At 37.6% G+C, this 17,230-nt stretch overlaps 1 protein-coding gene across 1 annotated transcript; it reads left to right on the top strand.

Moving 5' to 3' along the window:
• On the top strand, positions 7,602–8,910 carry LOC109235248 (probable carboxylesterase 6). The gene has a single exon (XM_019401284.1). It carries the CDS (start codon positions 7,693–7,695, stop codon positions 8,731–8,733), a length of 1,041 nt encoding a protein of 346 aa, XP_019256829.1. The 5' UTR covers positions 7,602–7,692; the 3' UTR covers positions 8,734–8,910.

Genomic DNA, 17,230 nt, shown 5'->3' with positions numbered 1-17,230 from the left:
CTTTTCAAGGCATTAGGCCACCTTATATGCTTATGGACTTGGTTCACAATAAAATGGGCCTAGCAAAATTGCCGAAATTTACCCCAACATTGGATCATTTAGTAATTGTTTTTAAACGAATTTGGCAATCTAACTATTAAAAAAAATTAAATTTCCTATTACATATCTTCTTTAAATAGAGAACAAAACTCAATTTCTATTTTAACTCAAGTCTATTTCTATTTAACACATCTTGAGTTTTTTTTTTTTCGAACTAAATTTGAAACCATCAGCAAACAAGGAAAACCATCAACTCATGTAATAATTGTACAAAACTTCTAAGAACAGTTATATGAACTCATAACTAAGAAAAGAGAAAGATGGATTATAACGACAGTAACATGCTTCAAGATTTGGTCACTAAGAGCATTTTCATTAGGAGACCAACCTAAACTCTAACTACAACATTCTAAACAACAGGAGCATTATATGGAAAGAATTTTCCATAAACTTCATTCAAGATTTACACTATTGAAGGTAAAAAGGAATGTCTAATACAGAAAAATCAGCAATTAGAACATCATTTAAACAAGTCATTGATTAGCTAAACTCTTGTACATGCTTGATACTTAAAAGGGAACCAGATTATACACAAACATAATACTTTCAATGTGTAGAATACTCTAAAGGGATTCAAAACACTTCCTTCCCCATTCATTCTTGACCCAAAAGTAGTACAACGGTTGAGGAAATTACCTGATCAACAGAAAGAAAATATTAGCAAAGGAGGGACTGAATTTTAGCAACAAACAGCAACGTAACAGCAACGAAACAGTAGTAAATCCGTATTAAAACAGCCCAAAAACTTAGAGAAGAAACCCAGAAACGAACTCTAAAGAAGACTTATACTTTTCTAAAAGTTTGCACTCTAAGATTCACTCCTAAAGCTCACCATTTCAGCTTACTTTCTTTAAGTTCAACTGCTAAAAAATTTTTTTATGTTTTTGTGTGTTCAAGCAATTCTAAAAAAAAATCTATGGAAGTGTGATGGAGTCCCCCTTTCAAATGAGGAAAGGGCATCCCTTAAATAGGCAAAGAAAAGCCAACTTTTTGGACAGATTTTGGTTCACCAAAAATCTGTCCAAAAAGGGACTGAATTTGTGTGCTAAAGGTTGTCCAAAAGGTAAAAGGACAGCCTGAAATCTGCTATAGCGGGAGCCAAAGAGTCATTTCAGCCACCCTACTAAAAAGCAAGCTACTAGTACCCTATTTTATGATAAAAATATCTAAACTTCAGATTTTAACAACATCAATATCAGACCACTTACTCAAAAGCAAATAACTAGAAACCGTTTAACTGATTGAACTATTAACCAACAAGGAGAAAGAGAACTTCAAGATTGAAACCAAGCAAGAAACAAGTATTAACCTATGAAGTACTTAAAACTAATCTGCTTGAACCAAAACGAACATTTAGAAATACTAACCTAATATCAGAACTAAACGACGTAAAGCAAAGCAAAAATATGTCAACAATGACACAAACTAACATAATCAATTAAGCTAAACAAACAACAACAACAACAAAAAATCAAAAAATAGATTAAGAGCTAAATGAAATGATCACTAAAGAGAATTATAACAAAACTACAAACAAATGACGGGAAACAGAAAAATCAAAACATGGAGGAAAGCATTAAGGTTCGAGTTTTACCAAATTTGAGTGTTCAAACAGTGGTGGCGTAGTGACGATGGGCAGTGGTACGATTTCGAGCAAGCTTCTATTGTTGATATTCTCGAAACCAAAACTACGGCGAATCCGAGTCCGGTTCAATGATATCAACGACACAACCTTGCTCGAGGCCGGTTTGAGAAGAGAAACGAGAGGAAGTGGTGGTTGAGGGGCGGCAGTGACGGCGGCGGACCGGCAGTGGCAGCGGCGGATTGGCAGTGGGGGTGGCTGCCGGTGGTGGTTGGTTTTTTTTGAGGTTTTGAGTTGGAGATATGGAAAGAGAGGGAGAAGAGGAGGCATGTGGTGTAAAATTTTCGGAGTTTGGGGTGGTGGGCGGCGGCTAGGGTTTCAGTTAGGCTTAGATCTACGGAGATTAAGCAGGGTTATGGGATTTTGGTGTTCGGATTCATGGAGAGGAGGTTGAGCGGAAGAAGTGGTGAAATTTTAGGGTGGATTGGAGGTTGGCCGCCGCCGGTGGGCGATTTCTGGCGGCGGCGCTGGGCGGCGTGGGGCAGACCTGGGGAGAGAGAAGAGAGAGTGATGAGAGGGGAAGAAGAAAGGAAATAAAGGGGAAAATGGGGGAAAATTTTGGGGGTTTTAGGCTTTATATACCTAGGGTGGGGGATAAATAATAACCATTGGATCATGAGTGAATGGATGGGTGAGATTGAGTCTTTGTTTCTTAAACCAAAACGATGTAGTTTCAAGACAAAACTACGTCGTTTTGAGCTCTTTCTTGGCCAACCAACTAATGGACCGGGTATGGCCGAATTGGGCTCAAATTTTGGGCCAATTTTGGCACAATTTTAATTAAAATATACTAGCCCAATCCTTTTTTCCCTCTAATGAATTAATTAAACTAAAAGTCTAGTTGTAAAATCTCTAAAGACACACAAAAATAATTATTCAAAACTACAATGTAAAAGAAAGAAACAAAAATTAGGCATTTACATCATTTATTTTGGAACAGACTAAAAAGGAAAGTACTGTTAGGGATATAGTAGATATGCCCTAGATCCAGTCTCATATTTGATGATTTGGACATATTTTTGTGAATGTTATTTTACTTAAAATATATATGGCATTTGATATTCTTTTATCATTATTATTAATTGCTTGGTTAATTTGATAAGGTCCTTGATTAAATTTTGAGACTTGTCATCATGATGGAAATCATGATAATGAGAGAAAAGTTTCTTAAATTTAATCTAAATTTGTTTTTGATCATAAGATTATTAATTTGGACATTAGTAATCCAGTTAGATCAATATTTATGTGATTGTCTTTATGTGATAAAGATTAGTTGATCTCATAACTAAATTACATAGATAGATGATGCATATAGAGATATGATCATTGAACCGACTCGTTGGATAATTCCTAATGGTTAGAATTACCATAAACTGTCAATAGGATATTCTCTTGAAGAATGTGATGTAAGAGTTTCCTTTGACCTGAGATCGTCATAGTAATTGATAAGTTATTTATTGTGCTTTGATACTAGACACCCATGGCCCTAGGGCGATAATTGAAAGGATATTGGGTACGATTAAATGCTTGTAGAATTGGTGATTGATCAAGATAAAATCTGTCAACTCTTGGTAGTGAGTTTAAGCTCCATGTTGTCATGAATTATAAATGACCAAACTAAGACCTTGGCAAGGGCAATTGAATGAAAGAAGAAAAGAGTTTCTTAGGTCATTCAATGGTCGATTATATTTGACATGAACACATAGTTGGTCGCCTATTAGGATCATTTGATAGTTGAACCATATCCTGGGATGACCCAGAGCTATAAGGACAGAAGGAATTACTACATTATTCTTCTACTGGTTCTTGAGAGTAAATTGTATACTTCATTCTATCTGGTCGTTAAGGAGTGTTGCTAGACGCCATCCCTGATTAGTATATTGATGTGATCAATCTACTACCGGCTTAGTATTGAACCTATGGGGTCGCACACTAACGAGTGTTCTGATCTTTGCTAAAGAATTAATTACTTTATTATTTAACAATTAAATTATAGAATTTAATTAGCCAAGTAAATTAAATTTATTAGTCCAAAGGAAATATTATTTTGTTCTTTGCTAGCACAGAGGATATAATTAATATTGTGAACAAATTAAAGTTTTCTATTTGGAATAGAAAATTAAATTATCTCTTGATTAAAATATATATGTGATATATATAATTAATACTTATTTTATATAAAATATGTTATATAAATAGTAATGAAATATTGATGGAAACTTACTTGTGAAATCCAATGTTGAATTGGATTCACGTTAAAGTCCATCAAAGGACTAGCTGCCAACGTGCACATATAATCCCATTTGGAATGGGATATATTTTTTCAATGGAAAACTTTTACAAAATCTATTTTCAGAACTAGACTTGTATAATTCACCACCTTAACCAATAGGAAATAGGTTTAGGTGATGTTATAAAAGGGGTCATGGGAAAGTGCGTAGGTATTCCTTTGAAACAAAACACTTTGGGAAAGTGTATGATTAAGAAGAGTTCTTCGAAGAAACCAAAAACTAAGAGGTATATTCTTGACAATGTCGCATTATTTGCTGGAGTTTTGAGAAAATTTCAGCACAAGTTTTTCAATTAATTTGTTCGCGTGTTTCATTGTTCAAAGAATTGATAGCAAGCTTCGGTCTCGGTGTGGATACGCATAGAGTTTTCGCACTATCGAAGAATTTTTGAAACGAGACTCTCTTCACCAGGTACGTTTCAGATCCGATCTTTGACATGTAAATAAATTTTAAACACGAAAAGATCTTCCTAGGATTGATATTGTCTTCCGCTGCGTGTTACGAACACCTATACGCAATCCTTCAAGTACCTCATTTAATTTAAAACGGAGGGAGTATAAATATTATTTTCTTTAATAAATCCTACTAAACTACGCCATAACACTTATCCTACTTTTGGAAACAATGACACAGTCAAAAAGAATATTATAATTTTTTTTTAAAAAAGGTAGCTCCACAAGATGCCTGGCTCAAACCAAAGAATAAAGGAAAGGTAGCGCCATTTGCAAGTACGAAAAGAGATTTTATTCGCAAAGGATAGAAAATGGATCTGTACTTCTCTTTCTTTATTTATTTGGAGGGAACCTTAGCGTAATTGGTAATTGCCATATGATCAGAAGATTACGGACTCGAATCGTAAAAATAATTTCTTGCAAGATGAAACTGCATACGATATACCCTTATAATCCAACTTTCCCAGATCGCGTATATAACAGAAGCTTAATATACCGAGGTGCTTTTTTGTTTTCCGGTGGGCATCCCTCCCATCGCCAATAGGCAATTAGACAATGCTCTTGTCAGAAAGGAGGCATTTATGGCGGGAGACCGTGTCCTATTTTTTGGTGATATAATTTATACTATACAACAGTTTAATTAAAGAATTTTATCGATGAAAGAAATTTATTTAATGTACTTTTTATGTAACAAATTAGACAGTATAAATAATTACCTGTTCTTATAGGTTACTCTAAGAAGCGAATTCCTTAATTCATGTGGCCAAACCTAAACATCAATTATTTTGGAGCAAAATACATAGTTTACCCATCAAACTTGTACTTAAATCTCTCTTACACACCTATTAAACACGGGAATAGTATTACATACCAAAACTTTTAAAAGTGTGTCAATTATACACCTCTTTTGTCATGTGTCAATTCTTTTTCCGATTTATGACACGTGTCAGGTGCTGATTGGCGCGTGTAATAGCAATCTTTAAGTAGATGTGGTCAAACACCGAAGTGGTGTGTAATTGACACACCTTTAAAAGTTTTGGTATGTAATATGATTTCCGTCTTTAACATGTGTGTAAGCGGGACTTGGGACAAGGTCGATGGGTAAATTTTGCCATTATTTTGGACCGAAAGAAGTATTGGTAACCATTTTGCCCCCCAAAAAAGGAAGAAAGACTTCTTAAAAAGTATGTGTTCGACCACCAAAGGATGTGGTGCAGTGGATGGGACTGCTCTTCCCTTAACCAGAGGTTTCGGGTTCGTGCCCTGGTATGGAAAAATCCTTGGTAGGGAGTGTTTCCCCCCGAAAGGGGCCCTACACGGCGCGAATCCGAATATAATCGTGCTCCAATGTGAGTACCGGACACCGGATGGGAAACACAAAAAAACAAAACATGTATCCGTAGGAAATAACAGATATATCGTAAAATCAGTTGAAGTGCGTGTCAATTGATCTAGACAGTTATAAATATCATGAAGAAGATTTTAACGCATTTTAATTTCTTTGGTAGCAAATCATAGGGACAGATATAGAGTGAACACACAAAGAAGTATTATCTCGATCCTGAACTAAGAAGGATGAATTGATGCATATCCCAAGCCTAAAGCCTTCGGAATCAGAGGCGGATATAGGATTTAAACTTTATAGGTTCAGCTATTAAAATTTTTAGTATTGAACTCATTATATACTGAAAGTTAGCATTTCATATACACAATTTGTTACAATTTCAGTAAATTTTTACACATAAATTTAGGTTCAATTGAACCCTTTGCTATATGACTACATTCGCCTCTGTTCAGAGTCCATTATCTTCTGAGATAAAATGTTTGACTAGAAACCCTAAAGTCCCTCACTGATTTAGTCTCTAAAAGAAAGGCATGTGAAATTGACAAGCATGTTCCATGGATGTCCTCAAAACATGGATATCCCACTATGCAAAAGGGTTTTATAATTTAATTTAATTAACTTATATGTATAATTATACTGTTAAATCTTTTTATAGCACCTTCGTTTGTTTCAATATTTTTTTATTGTTATAATACAATACTGCTATAAAAAATATATATTATAACATAACATGACAAATATATGATATTATAATATTTTCTTTTACTTTATCTGTACATAATATATGAAATATAGAAGTTTAGCTCCTCCAAAGTAAAGGAATGACTTGCCCATTTCAAGTCCACATGTAGGCACTTTGTAGTGGATGAAAAATGGAATAATCTTCATATTTTTGGATGGTCAGAAAAGAAAATGGGTCAAAAATCAAAGATAGTGTAGTTTCTTTGAAAAGATGTTAATGGGGTGCAGCCAGAAGTTAGGTCTCGTTGTTTTGACTCTCTCACGGCTATTCTTTTTATCTTATTTCAACTTTTTATCAACTTTTTCTACAACTTATTCAACGCGTAAACGCAGCATATAGTAGTAATTATATTGATCATTTATTTAGCACAATCACATTTTCATAAAAGCTTGCACGTGTTAATTAAAAATTTATTGCTATCAGTTAAGTTATCTCTGTTTAACCTATATATAGATCATGGATTCGAGCTCTGAAAGCAACCACTAATATTTACAATAGAATATACTGTTTATATCGCACCTCTACATATTGCTTTATGCAACCTTCTTATTACTATCGGTTGACTAACTTTTTTATTATCTTAACATGGTATAAGTACATATAAAAAAAAGTATAAATATTCAACTCATAATTAGGAAGTTTACGTTGTAATATTTATTTTTAACATCTTACACAAGTAATGCAGACTTGATTCATTGTTCTAACCATTCGACCAATCAATACTAGACAACTCAAGAGACAACCAAAAAAGTGAAGGGGCAAAATGATTCATTTCCCACTTGTGAAAGGGACCAAACTATCGTTAGGGGAACTGAGGGGGTCACATAGGGATGTGTTGCTTAAATAATGGAAGCAAATGCCACTAAGCCCACTATTCTAGACTACACGTGAAGACACGTGGCAATCTCCTAATTCCACACTTGGCATGTCAAAATTGGACAATCCATCTTCCCTTCAATGCTAAGTAGCCTAATCTTATCTTTTTCACTTCCTATATAAAGAAGTTCTCATCAACTTCTATTGTGTAAACCAAAAAAATATCATCTCAAAAAACTCTTACTCTTCTCCTTCTTCTTCATTCTTGATTTTAGTATATATATTATCTCACGAGAAAAAGAAGAATGACAGTCATAACATTTGATCCAAATTTTAGCCTTCAAAAAATCATCAAAGAAAACCCTAATCACAGGGTTTTAGTAGAAGAAGTTGAAGGGCTTATTAAAGTTTACAAAAATGGCCATATTGAAAGATTTCCAATAGTCCCAAATGTCACTCCTACATTGCCTCTTGAACTTGGTGTCATTTCTAGTGATGTTATAATTGATAGTTTCACAAATATTTGGGCACGTTTATATGTCCCAAAATTATGTCAAGAAAAATTCCCTTTGTTAATTTATTTCCATGGAGGTGGATTTTGTGTTGGCTCAGCTTCTTGGATATGTTACCATGAATTCTTAGCAAAATTAGCAGCAAATGCTAATTGTGTGATTATGTCTGTTAATTATCGATTAGCCCCCGAAAATCGTCTTCCGGCGGCTTATGATGACGGCGTTAAGACAATTATGTGGCTAAGAGAAAAAGTCATTAGTGGAGATAATGAAGATTATTGGTGGTTAAGTAAGATTAATTTTTCTAGCATTTTCTTTGGAGGTGATAGTGCTGGTGGGAACATAGCCCACAATGTGGCAAAAAGGGTTTGTTCTAAAAGTCATGATTTAAAGCCATTGACCTTAAAAGGTACAATTTTAATTCAACCCTTTTTTGGAGGTGAGTTAAGGACTTATTCCGAAAAATACACGGCGCAGCCGCCACGGTCGGCGCTCACCCTAACTAGCGCCGACACATACTGGCGGCTCGCGTTGCCGTCGGGGGCTAACCGGGACCATCCATGGTGTAATCCGGCAACCAAAGAGTGTCAAAATTTGGTGGATTTAAGGGATATTCCTGGTATATTAGTATGTATATCGGAATTGGATATTTTAAAAGACAGAAATTTGGAGGTTTGTGCTAATTTAAATAGAGAAGCTGGCAATTATAGGAAGGTAGAATACGTGATGTTTAAAGGTGTAGGCCATGCATTTCAAGTATTGAACAAGTCTCAGGTTGCACAAACAAGAACGGCAGAGCTGATTGCACATATTAAGGCTTTTATCAGCAAATGATCACAGTTTAATTCCTCTAGATATGTGTACATAACCAAAGATTTAAATTATATGTGCTCACACTGTATTATAAATTTTATACTGCAATATATCTTCGGATCGCTATATAAATAGCCGGTCGGATTTGCTATTTACTTTTGCTAGCTATATAAATAAATTTTAGATCGATTATACACGTTTATGCATATATTATCCTTGATTATAATTTATAAATATATTATATATCTGCGATTATTTTAGTTTAATCGGTTAGGTGGTAGTTTTTTATGTATATTTTTACTGGCTGCTGCGTGTCACCTACCATCTTGTACAAGTTATAAATCTATGTTTACTATGGAAATTAAGTTGTTTATAATTGGCTTTAAAATGACCTAAAAATTGTAAAAATCCTTGTGCAAACATCTTCTATTGTAGTAGTTAAATTCTAGAACCAAATGTATGTGTGAACTTTAACGTACACTTAAGCTTGTTCGACAACAAAAACTTAAGTTCCCGTTTGTCCATAACATAAAAAAAAAAAATCAAAAAAAAAATCAAAAACATGTTTGTTCATAAAAATTTTGTAAGTTTTTAGAAATTTTTCGAATATGAGTTTTTTAAAAATTAATAAGTGGTTTTGACCACTTTCTAAATTTTCAGAAATTTTTTCGTCACTTACAAAACTGTAATATTTTTTTAAAATAAAATATATTTTCAAACATAATTTTAAATATTAAATATTATTTTTCAACTTAACTCAAAATACTATTTTTTTTTCAAAAATTACAATTTTATGTCCGAACGCGTACTAAGTCTTTTCTACTTTTGCTTTAATTTTATGTTCAATCAAATAATATAATTACATTTGAGTTCCAAATAAGTTAAGTAGGATTATAAAATAATCATTTTTCATATAAACAACACAACAAAAGTTTGAACAAATGTGGGTTATAGTGAAATGACATGGTACACGTGTTGGCACGTGCACTAGTCCAGTACAAGTAATTAAAAGAGCAATTAGTTACATGTTAAAACAACAATTATACCCATCAATTTCAAACATCTAAACTTTGATGGATGAACATTCGTTTTTACTCTTGTGTTCTGATTCTCTGGATAAAGACAAGTGGAGAAACGACGTTGATAAGAAGACAAGAAAAGGCAGTGTCCGACTCTATTATTATGGAAAAGGTTAAGTACATGAACCGAAAAACAATAATTTCCTTTCTAGAAACTTGATCAAATAATTTAAAACTCAAATTAAGACAAAATAAGAATATCGATGAAAAAAATCCTCAACTTTATACTGTAGTACAGGTCTCAGAAATATCAAATTGAGGTTGTATTGCTGCTGTGAATATCTCTAACCTCAAACCTAAATATACTCATTAAAGGAGAAAACAAAAATAAAAGAAAAAATGAGCTAGATGGTTACATAGCTATAATGTGGTAAACCTTAAAACTGAAACCAAAATACTCCATATGTCCCATTTTAAGAACTCATGTTTTTTTTTTTTTTTTGTACTTAATGGAGGTCTGAATCTTAATTATTAAGATCTCAGAAATTAGGTGTGTTTGATTTTAAAGTCTGAAACTTAATCATTCAAATCTTAATCACTAAGGTTGTACTTGGTATAACGAAAAATATTTTCTGTGGAAAATATTTTCTTGAAAAACCAGTAGTCTTTCTCATTTTCCGGTGTTTGGTACGCAAATTAAGGAAAATAACTTCTCAAGAGTATTCATAAATAATTTAGATACAATAAACATGAAGCCATAAACTTTTGAACCAACAACCTTCGAAACCCACAAATTTCATAAACTTCCGAACCGCTAAACTTTCGAAATCGCGAAATTTTGAACCTGTAAACTTTATAATTTCTAATAATTTCTAAACCCGTAAACTTCCAAATACATAAACCTCCAAACTCATAACTTTGGAACTTATAAAATTTCGAACCTGTAAACCCGAAAGATGAAAAAACTAAAACTGAAAATACATAAAAGAAATATTTTTTTGGGGGGGAGGGGAGGGGGGTGCAGAAAAACAAAAAAAACAAAAATTTGAAATTACAAAAAAAAATCTTCTTTTTGTGCGGGGTGGAGGGTAGGGTTGGGGTGGAGGGGTAGGTGGTGCAAGAAAACGAAAAAACAGAAATTTGAAGATTATAAAAAAAGTAAAAAAAAAAACTTTTTTTTTTTGCGGGGTGGGGGAGGGGGCAGGTGGGGGTGGGTGGTGCAAAAAAAATGAAAAAACAAAAATTTGAAAATACAAATAAAAAGTAAAAAAATCATTTTTTTTGTCGGAGGGAGGAGTTGCCGGGTGGGTAGTGGCGGAAAAAAACTGAAATTTGAAGAAAAAAAAATCTTTTTGGAGAGAGGGGGTGGGAGAGGTGGGGTAGGGAGAGATGGGGGCGGGGTTGGGGTTAGATGTGAGGGTAAGTGGAGTTTCTGGAAAGTGTGATAATCTAGGAAACATTTCCATACCCAGCCTCTACCAAAAAAGCGGCTTTTTTTTTTTTTTTCAAATTTAATTTTTCCGTACCACCCACTCTAGACTACCCCTCCCCCCTGGTTTCCCCCCCCCCCCCACACACACACACACACCGCAAATTTTTTTTTTTCTTTTTTGCTTGCACCACCCACCGCCAGCCCCATATACACATAGACCCCTGCCCCTCCCCCCCCCCCCCTCCCGGGAAAAAATATTTTTTAAATATATTTTTCAGTTTTAATTTTTTTATTTATCGGTTTAAACGTTCAAAATTTTACAAGTTCCAAAATTATGAGTTCGGAGGTTTATGTGTTTGGAAGTTTACAGGTTTAGAAGTTTATAAAGTTTACGGGTTCGAAATTCCGCGGTTTTGAAAGTTTAGCGATTCGAAAGTTTATGAAATTTGTGGGTTCGGAAGGGTGTTGGTTTGAAAGTTTATGGCTTCATGTTTATTGTATCTAAATTATTTATGAATACTCTTGAGAAGTTATTTTCCTTAATTTGCGTACCAAACACCGGAAAATGAATAAGATTACTACTTGTTTTCCAAGAAAATATTTTCTTGGAAAATATTTTCATGGAAAACATTTTCCGTTATGCCAAACACACCCTTGGTCTCTTAATTGAAAGCTTAAGTTGAAAAAGTTGACCGAATGTTGATTTATGTGTAAACGAGCTCGGATTTAAATTTTGATGGTTTTGTTAGCTCCGTTAGGTGATTTTAAAATTAGGAGCGCGTCCGGATTGTGTTTTGGAGGTCCGTAGTAGAATTAGGCTTGAATTAGCGAAAGTTGGAATTTTGGAAAGTTTGACCAGGAGTGAACCTTTTGATATCGTGGTCGGGTTGGATTTTTGGAAGTTGGAGTAGGTTCGTGGTGTCATTTATCACTTGTGTGCAAAATTTGAAGTCAATCAGACGTGATTTGATAGGTTTTAACGTCGTTTGTAGAATTTGGAAATGTCAAAGTTCATTAGGCTTGAATACGTGTGTAATTCGTATTTTTTATGTTGTTTGAGGTGATGTGAGGATTCGACTAAGTTCGTGTGATGATTTCGGACTTGTTGGTATGTTTGGTTGAGGTCCCGGGCGCCTCGGGTGAGTTTCGGTTGGTTAACGGATCATTTGTGGACTTAAGTTGTTGGCTGATATCTGCTGGTGTGTTCTTCTGGTTTCCTCTTACGCGTTCGCGAGAGAAGCCTCGCATTCGCGAAGGGCGTCTATGAGCTGGGACGATTTTATTCTTCGCGTTCGCGAATAAGAGGACGCGAACACGAAGGTATGGTCTGTGTGTGCATCGCGAACGCGAGAGATATGTCGCGTTCCCGAAGAGAAGTTGAGGAAGCTGGGGACCCCAGCCTTTTGGTCTATGCATTAGCGGGGCAGGGGTCGCGTTCGCGAAGAGTAGAGTTGGTAAAGCTTCGCGTTTGCCAAGCTTTGTTCACGTTCACGAAGAGTTAAATTGAGAGGCGCACAGATTGGTCTACGCGAACGCGGGTGGATGGTCGCGTTCGTGAAGAAGGAATAACTTGGCAGCAGTATTAAATTTCAAAAATGAGGGTTTGAACCCATTGTTCATATTTTGAGTTAGAGACCACGGATTTGGGCGATTCTTGAAGGGATTTCCAAGGAGTTGATTGGGGTAAGTGATTCTTACTTTTTTGGCTAAATTCCATGATTATGTCTTTAACTCCATCATCTAATTTGTGATTTGGGGTGAAAAATTGGGGAAAAAGAGGAAAAGTTTTTGAGTTAGATTTTTGAGGTTTTGAATGGGATTTTGTTATCGGATTTGAATAAATTTGGTATGGTTAGACTCGTAAGTGAATGGGCTATCGGGTTTTGTGAATTTTGTCGGAATTCGAGATGTGGGCCCGGGGGACGGGCTTGAGCCGATTTTGAATTTTTGGCTAAAACTTAGTACTTTTCTTGTGGAATTGATCCCTTTAGCCTATATTGATTGTATGGTACTACTTATGGCTAGATTCGGGACGCTTGGAGACTGATTTGAGAGGAAAAGACATTTTGGAGTAGAGTTTTGCTCGGATTGAGGTAAGTAACACTTTCAAACTTGGTTTTGAGGGTTCAAAGCCCCGAATTATGTGCTATGTGTAGGTATTGGAGTGACGCACATGCCAAGTGACAGGCGTGCACCGTGAGAATTGTGACTATGTTGATTCCATGGCACTGTATAGTGATTCTATCTTGTTGATATCCGTGTTTTCATAATGTGATAAAGTAATTGAGCTGTCAATCATACTAGAGATCATGTTTATGCTTTATGTCGGTACTGTCGGGACCCATAGTGGTCATTTCTTGCTGTCACCTTACTGATTTCATTGATATTCGTACTTAGTCATATTCATTCATTTCATATCATTTCTCAGTCTCAGTTGTTATTTATTGATACATCATATCGTTGTTTTGGGCTAGTTTTCATGACATTATGAGCCAGTGAGTGAGACTGTAGAGATTGATGATTGAGTGAGGCCGAGAGCCTCATTATGGGCTGTAGGAGCCCTTCCGGAGTCTGTACACACCCCCAGTGAACGCGGTTGATATTATTGAGGGATGGATCTTCCTTGGACATGGATCTTGTCCGAAGCACTTGATACCTGGTGCTGGATCTTCTCCATAGGGATGGATTGGCCTTCCTCGGTACTAGGTGACTGATGGTTAGTAATGTATATATTACAGGATGGATATTCCTTGGGCCGTATGGTCCATATACAGTATCGATGGTTGGCATTTGAGACCGTGAGCACATGAGACTGTCAGCATGGTGCATCACATACAACATGTATATTGGCATGTAGAAGTAGAAGGGTTATAATCTTCACACTGTTCACATTTGATCTACTTTAGTGTTTTGAACTATATATTTAACTTGAAAGCATGCCTACGTTTTTGCACAATTATTTCTATTGTTACCTGTATCGGTTGAGTTCGTCACTACCTTTCAGTCCAAAGGTTGGACTTGTTACTTACTGAGTCTGTTGTACTAACGTTACTCACTGCACCTCGTGTGCAGATCCAGGCATTTCTGGTCATGGCGGTTATTGATTGAGGAGCCAGATCCCGAAGACTATAGAGGTAGCTATATGGCATTCGCAGGCCTTGACTCTCCTTCTTTATATCTATCTGTATTTCAATTTATTTCCTAGACACTGTAGTGGACTGTATTCTGGTTTAGACGCTCATGTACTCTATGACACCCCAATTTTGGGATGGATTGTATCGCATTTTGGATTATTTCTATTTTCAAAAAGGCTTTTTCTTAAATATTAAATTGCTTCCATCTCTATATTCAAAGATACTACTGTATTGGGAAGTTGAGTTGTGGCTTGCCTAGTTCCACGATAGGCGCCATCACGACGGGTAGATTTTGGGTCGTGACAAGTTGGTATCTGAGCCTAGGTTACATAGGTATCACGAGTCATGAGCAGGTTTAGTAGAGTCTTACGGATTGATACGGAGACGTCTGTGCTTATCTTCGAAAGGCTACAGAACCCTTAGGAAACTTCACATTCTTGAATTCTTGTCGTGCGAATCTGTTGATTCTGGTAACTAAACTTCTGTTATTCTATTATCTCACAGACGGTGAGGACATGTACTACTGGGCAAGATGGACAGCCACCAGTACCACCAGTGAGACCGCGAGAGGTCGGGGTCACAGTAGAAGCCGCGATAGGGGCAGAAGTGCAGCTCGCACAGCAGGTAGGGCAGCACTTGCAGATCCTCCAGTTGCCCTAGTCCAGGATCAGGTCCCAGCTGTGGATGCGCCAGTGGGACCGGCTCAAGCACCAGCTGTGCCCATTATGATTCCGGTCCTTCAGGAGGCCTTAGCCCAGATTTTGAACGTATGCACCAGACTTGCTCAGGCGATCTCTATTCCGGCCGCAACAACCATTTCTCAGGCCAGGGGAGGTACTCAAACTCCCACCGCCCGTATACCCGGGGGCACTACCAGCCCAGCTGGTGGCAGCAACTCAGACCCATGTGGTTCCTACTATGATTGATGATGAGCAGCGGAGACTAGAGAGGTTTGGCAAACTCCAGCCTCCATCTTTTAGCGGGGCAGAGTCGGAGGATGCCCAGGGTTTCCTGGACATATGTCAGAGGATCCTCCGTACAACAGGTATTATGGAGACCAGTGGGGTCTCGTTCATGACTTTTCAGTTTACTGGAGCTGCCTTCAACTGGTGGGAGGCTTATGAGAGGCATAGGCCGGTCAGTGAAGCACCACTTACGTGGCAGGAATTCTCCATTCTCTTCCTGGAGAAGTGTGTGCCGCAATCTCGCATAGAGGAGCTGCGCAGACAGTTTGAGCAGCTGCGTTAGGATGATATGACGGTGACGTAGTGCGAGATGAGGTTTTCTGAGTTGGCCTGTCGTGCAGTTTGGTTGGTTCCCACTGATAGGTAGAGGATCAGGAGGTTCATTTATGGCCTCACATTTCAGTTGCGGGTGCTTATGAATAGAGAGAGGGTGTCTGGTGCTACTTTTGACGAGGTTGTTGACATTGTTCGACAGATAGAGTTGGTCCGCAGCTAGTAGCGGGTTGAGAGGGAGGCCAAGAGGTCTCGTGGATTAGGTAGTTTTGGTGGTGTTCCTTCTGGAGATCAGTTCCACCACCGCAAGGGTCGCCCCTATAGGCATGCTCAGACGGCTCGTCCAGTTTACCGTGGTGCATCATCTGGCCATGGTTCTCACAGTTCTCAGCAAGGTCACTCATCTCCCAGTTCCCTTCCAGCTCAGAGTTAGTCTCATGCACCATCATCTTAGGGTTCATCTATGTCGGCTCCTTCTAGTAGTTATCCTGGTGCTCGGGACTCCCTTCAGTCCCTACCGCCATTTGCAGGGAGAGGATGCTTTGAGTATGGAGATTTGGGTCATATCAAGAGGCATTGTCCCCGCCTTTTAGGAGGTTCATCTCAGCAGAGGAGTCAGCCTTCGTCTTCAGCACCAGTTACTTCACCACCCGCCCAGCCAGCTCGGGGTGGAGCTCAGTCAGCTAGGGGTCGCCCTAGAGGGGGAGGCTAATCAGTTGGCGGTCAGGCCCGTTTCTATGCACTCCCTGCCAAACCAGATGTTATTGCTTCAAGCACAGTGATCACAGGTATTGTCTCAGTATGTCACCGAGATACTTCTGTATTATTTGACCCTGGTTCCACCTATTCATATGTACCATCGTATTTTGCTCATTATCTGGATATGCCCCGTGAGTCTTTAGTTTCATCTATTCATGTATCTATGCCGGTGGGCGATAGTATTATTGTGGACCGTGTGTATCGGTCGTGTGTAGTGGCTATTAGGGGATTGGAGACTAGAGTTGATCTCTTCCTGCTTAGTATGGTTAATTTTGATGTGATATTGGGTATGGATCGGTTGTCTCCATGTCATGCTATTTTGGATTTTCACGCTAAGACTGTGACGTTGGAGATGCCGGGGTTGTCACGGATTGAGTAGCGAGGTTCTTTAAACTATAATCCTAGTAGAGTGATTTCATACTTGAAGGCCCAGCAGATGGTTGGGAAGGGTTGTTTATCTTATTTGGCCTTTGTGAGGGATGTTAGTGTAGAGACCCCTACTATTGATTCTGTTCTGGTGGTGCGAGATTTTTTGGGTGTGTTTCCTGCAGACCTGCCGGGCATGCCGCCCGACAGAGATATTGACTATGGTATTAGCTTGGTTCCGGGCAATCAACCTATTTCTATTCCTCCGTACCGTATGGCACCGGCTGAGTTGAAACAGTTGAAGGAGCAGCTTCAGGAACTCCTTGAGAAGGGGTTTATTAGGCCTAGTGTGTCACCTTGGGGTGCACCGGTTTTGTTCATGAAGAAGAAGAATGGCTCTATGAGAATGTGCGTTGATTATAGGCAGTTGAACAAAGTCACAATCAAGAACAAGTATCTTTTGCAGTGTATTGATGATCTAATTGACCAGCTTCAGGGAGCGAGGGTGTTTTCCAAGATTGATTTGAGGTCTGGGTATCACCAGTTGAAGATTCAAGACTCGAATTTTCT

The sequence above is a fragment of the Nicotiana attenuata genome, chromosome 12, assembly GCF_001879085.1.
Source record: "Nicotiana attenuata strain UT chromosome 12, NIATTr2, whole genome shotgun sequence".
NCBI lineage: Eukaryota > Viridiplantae > Streptophyta > Magnoliopsida > Solanales > Solanaceae > Nicotiana > Nicotiana attenuata.
This window is presented reverse-complemented; position numbering and strand designations above follow the sequence as displayed.

Coding starts and splice junctions, on each gene's coding strand:
- LOC109235248 (XM_019401284.1), top strand. CDS start 7,693: ATGACAGTCATAACATTTGATCCAAATTTTAGCCTTCAAAAAATCATC.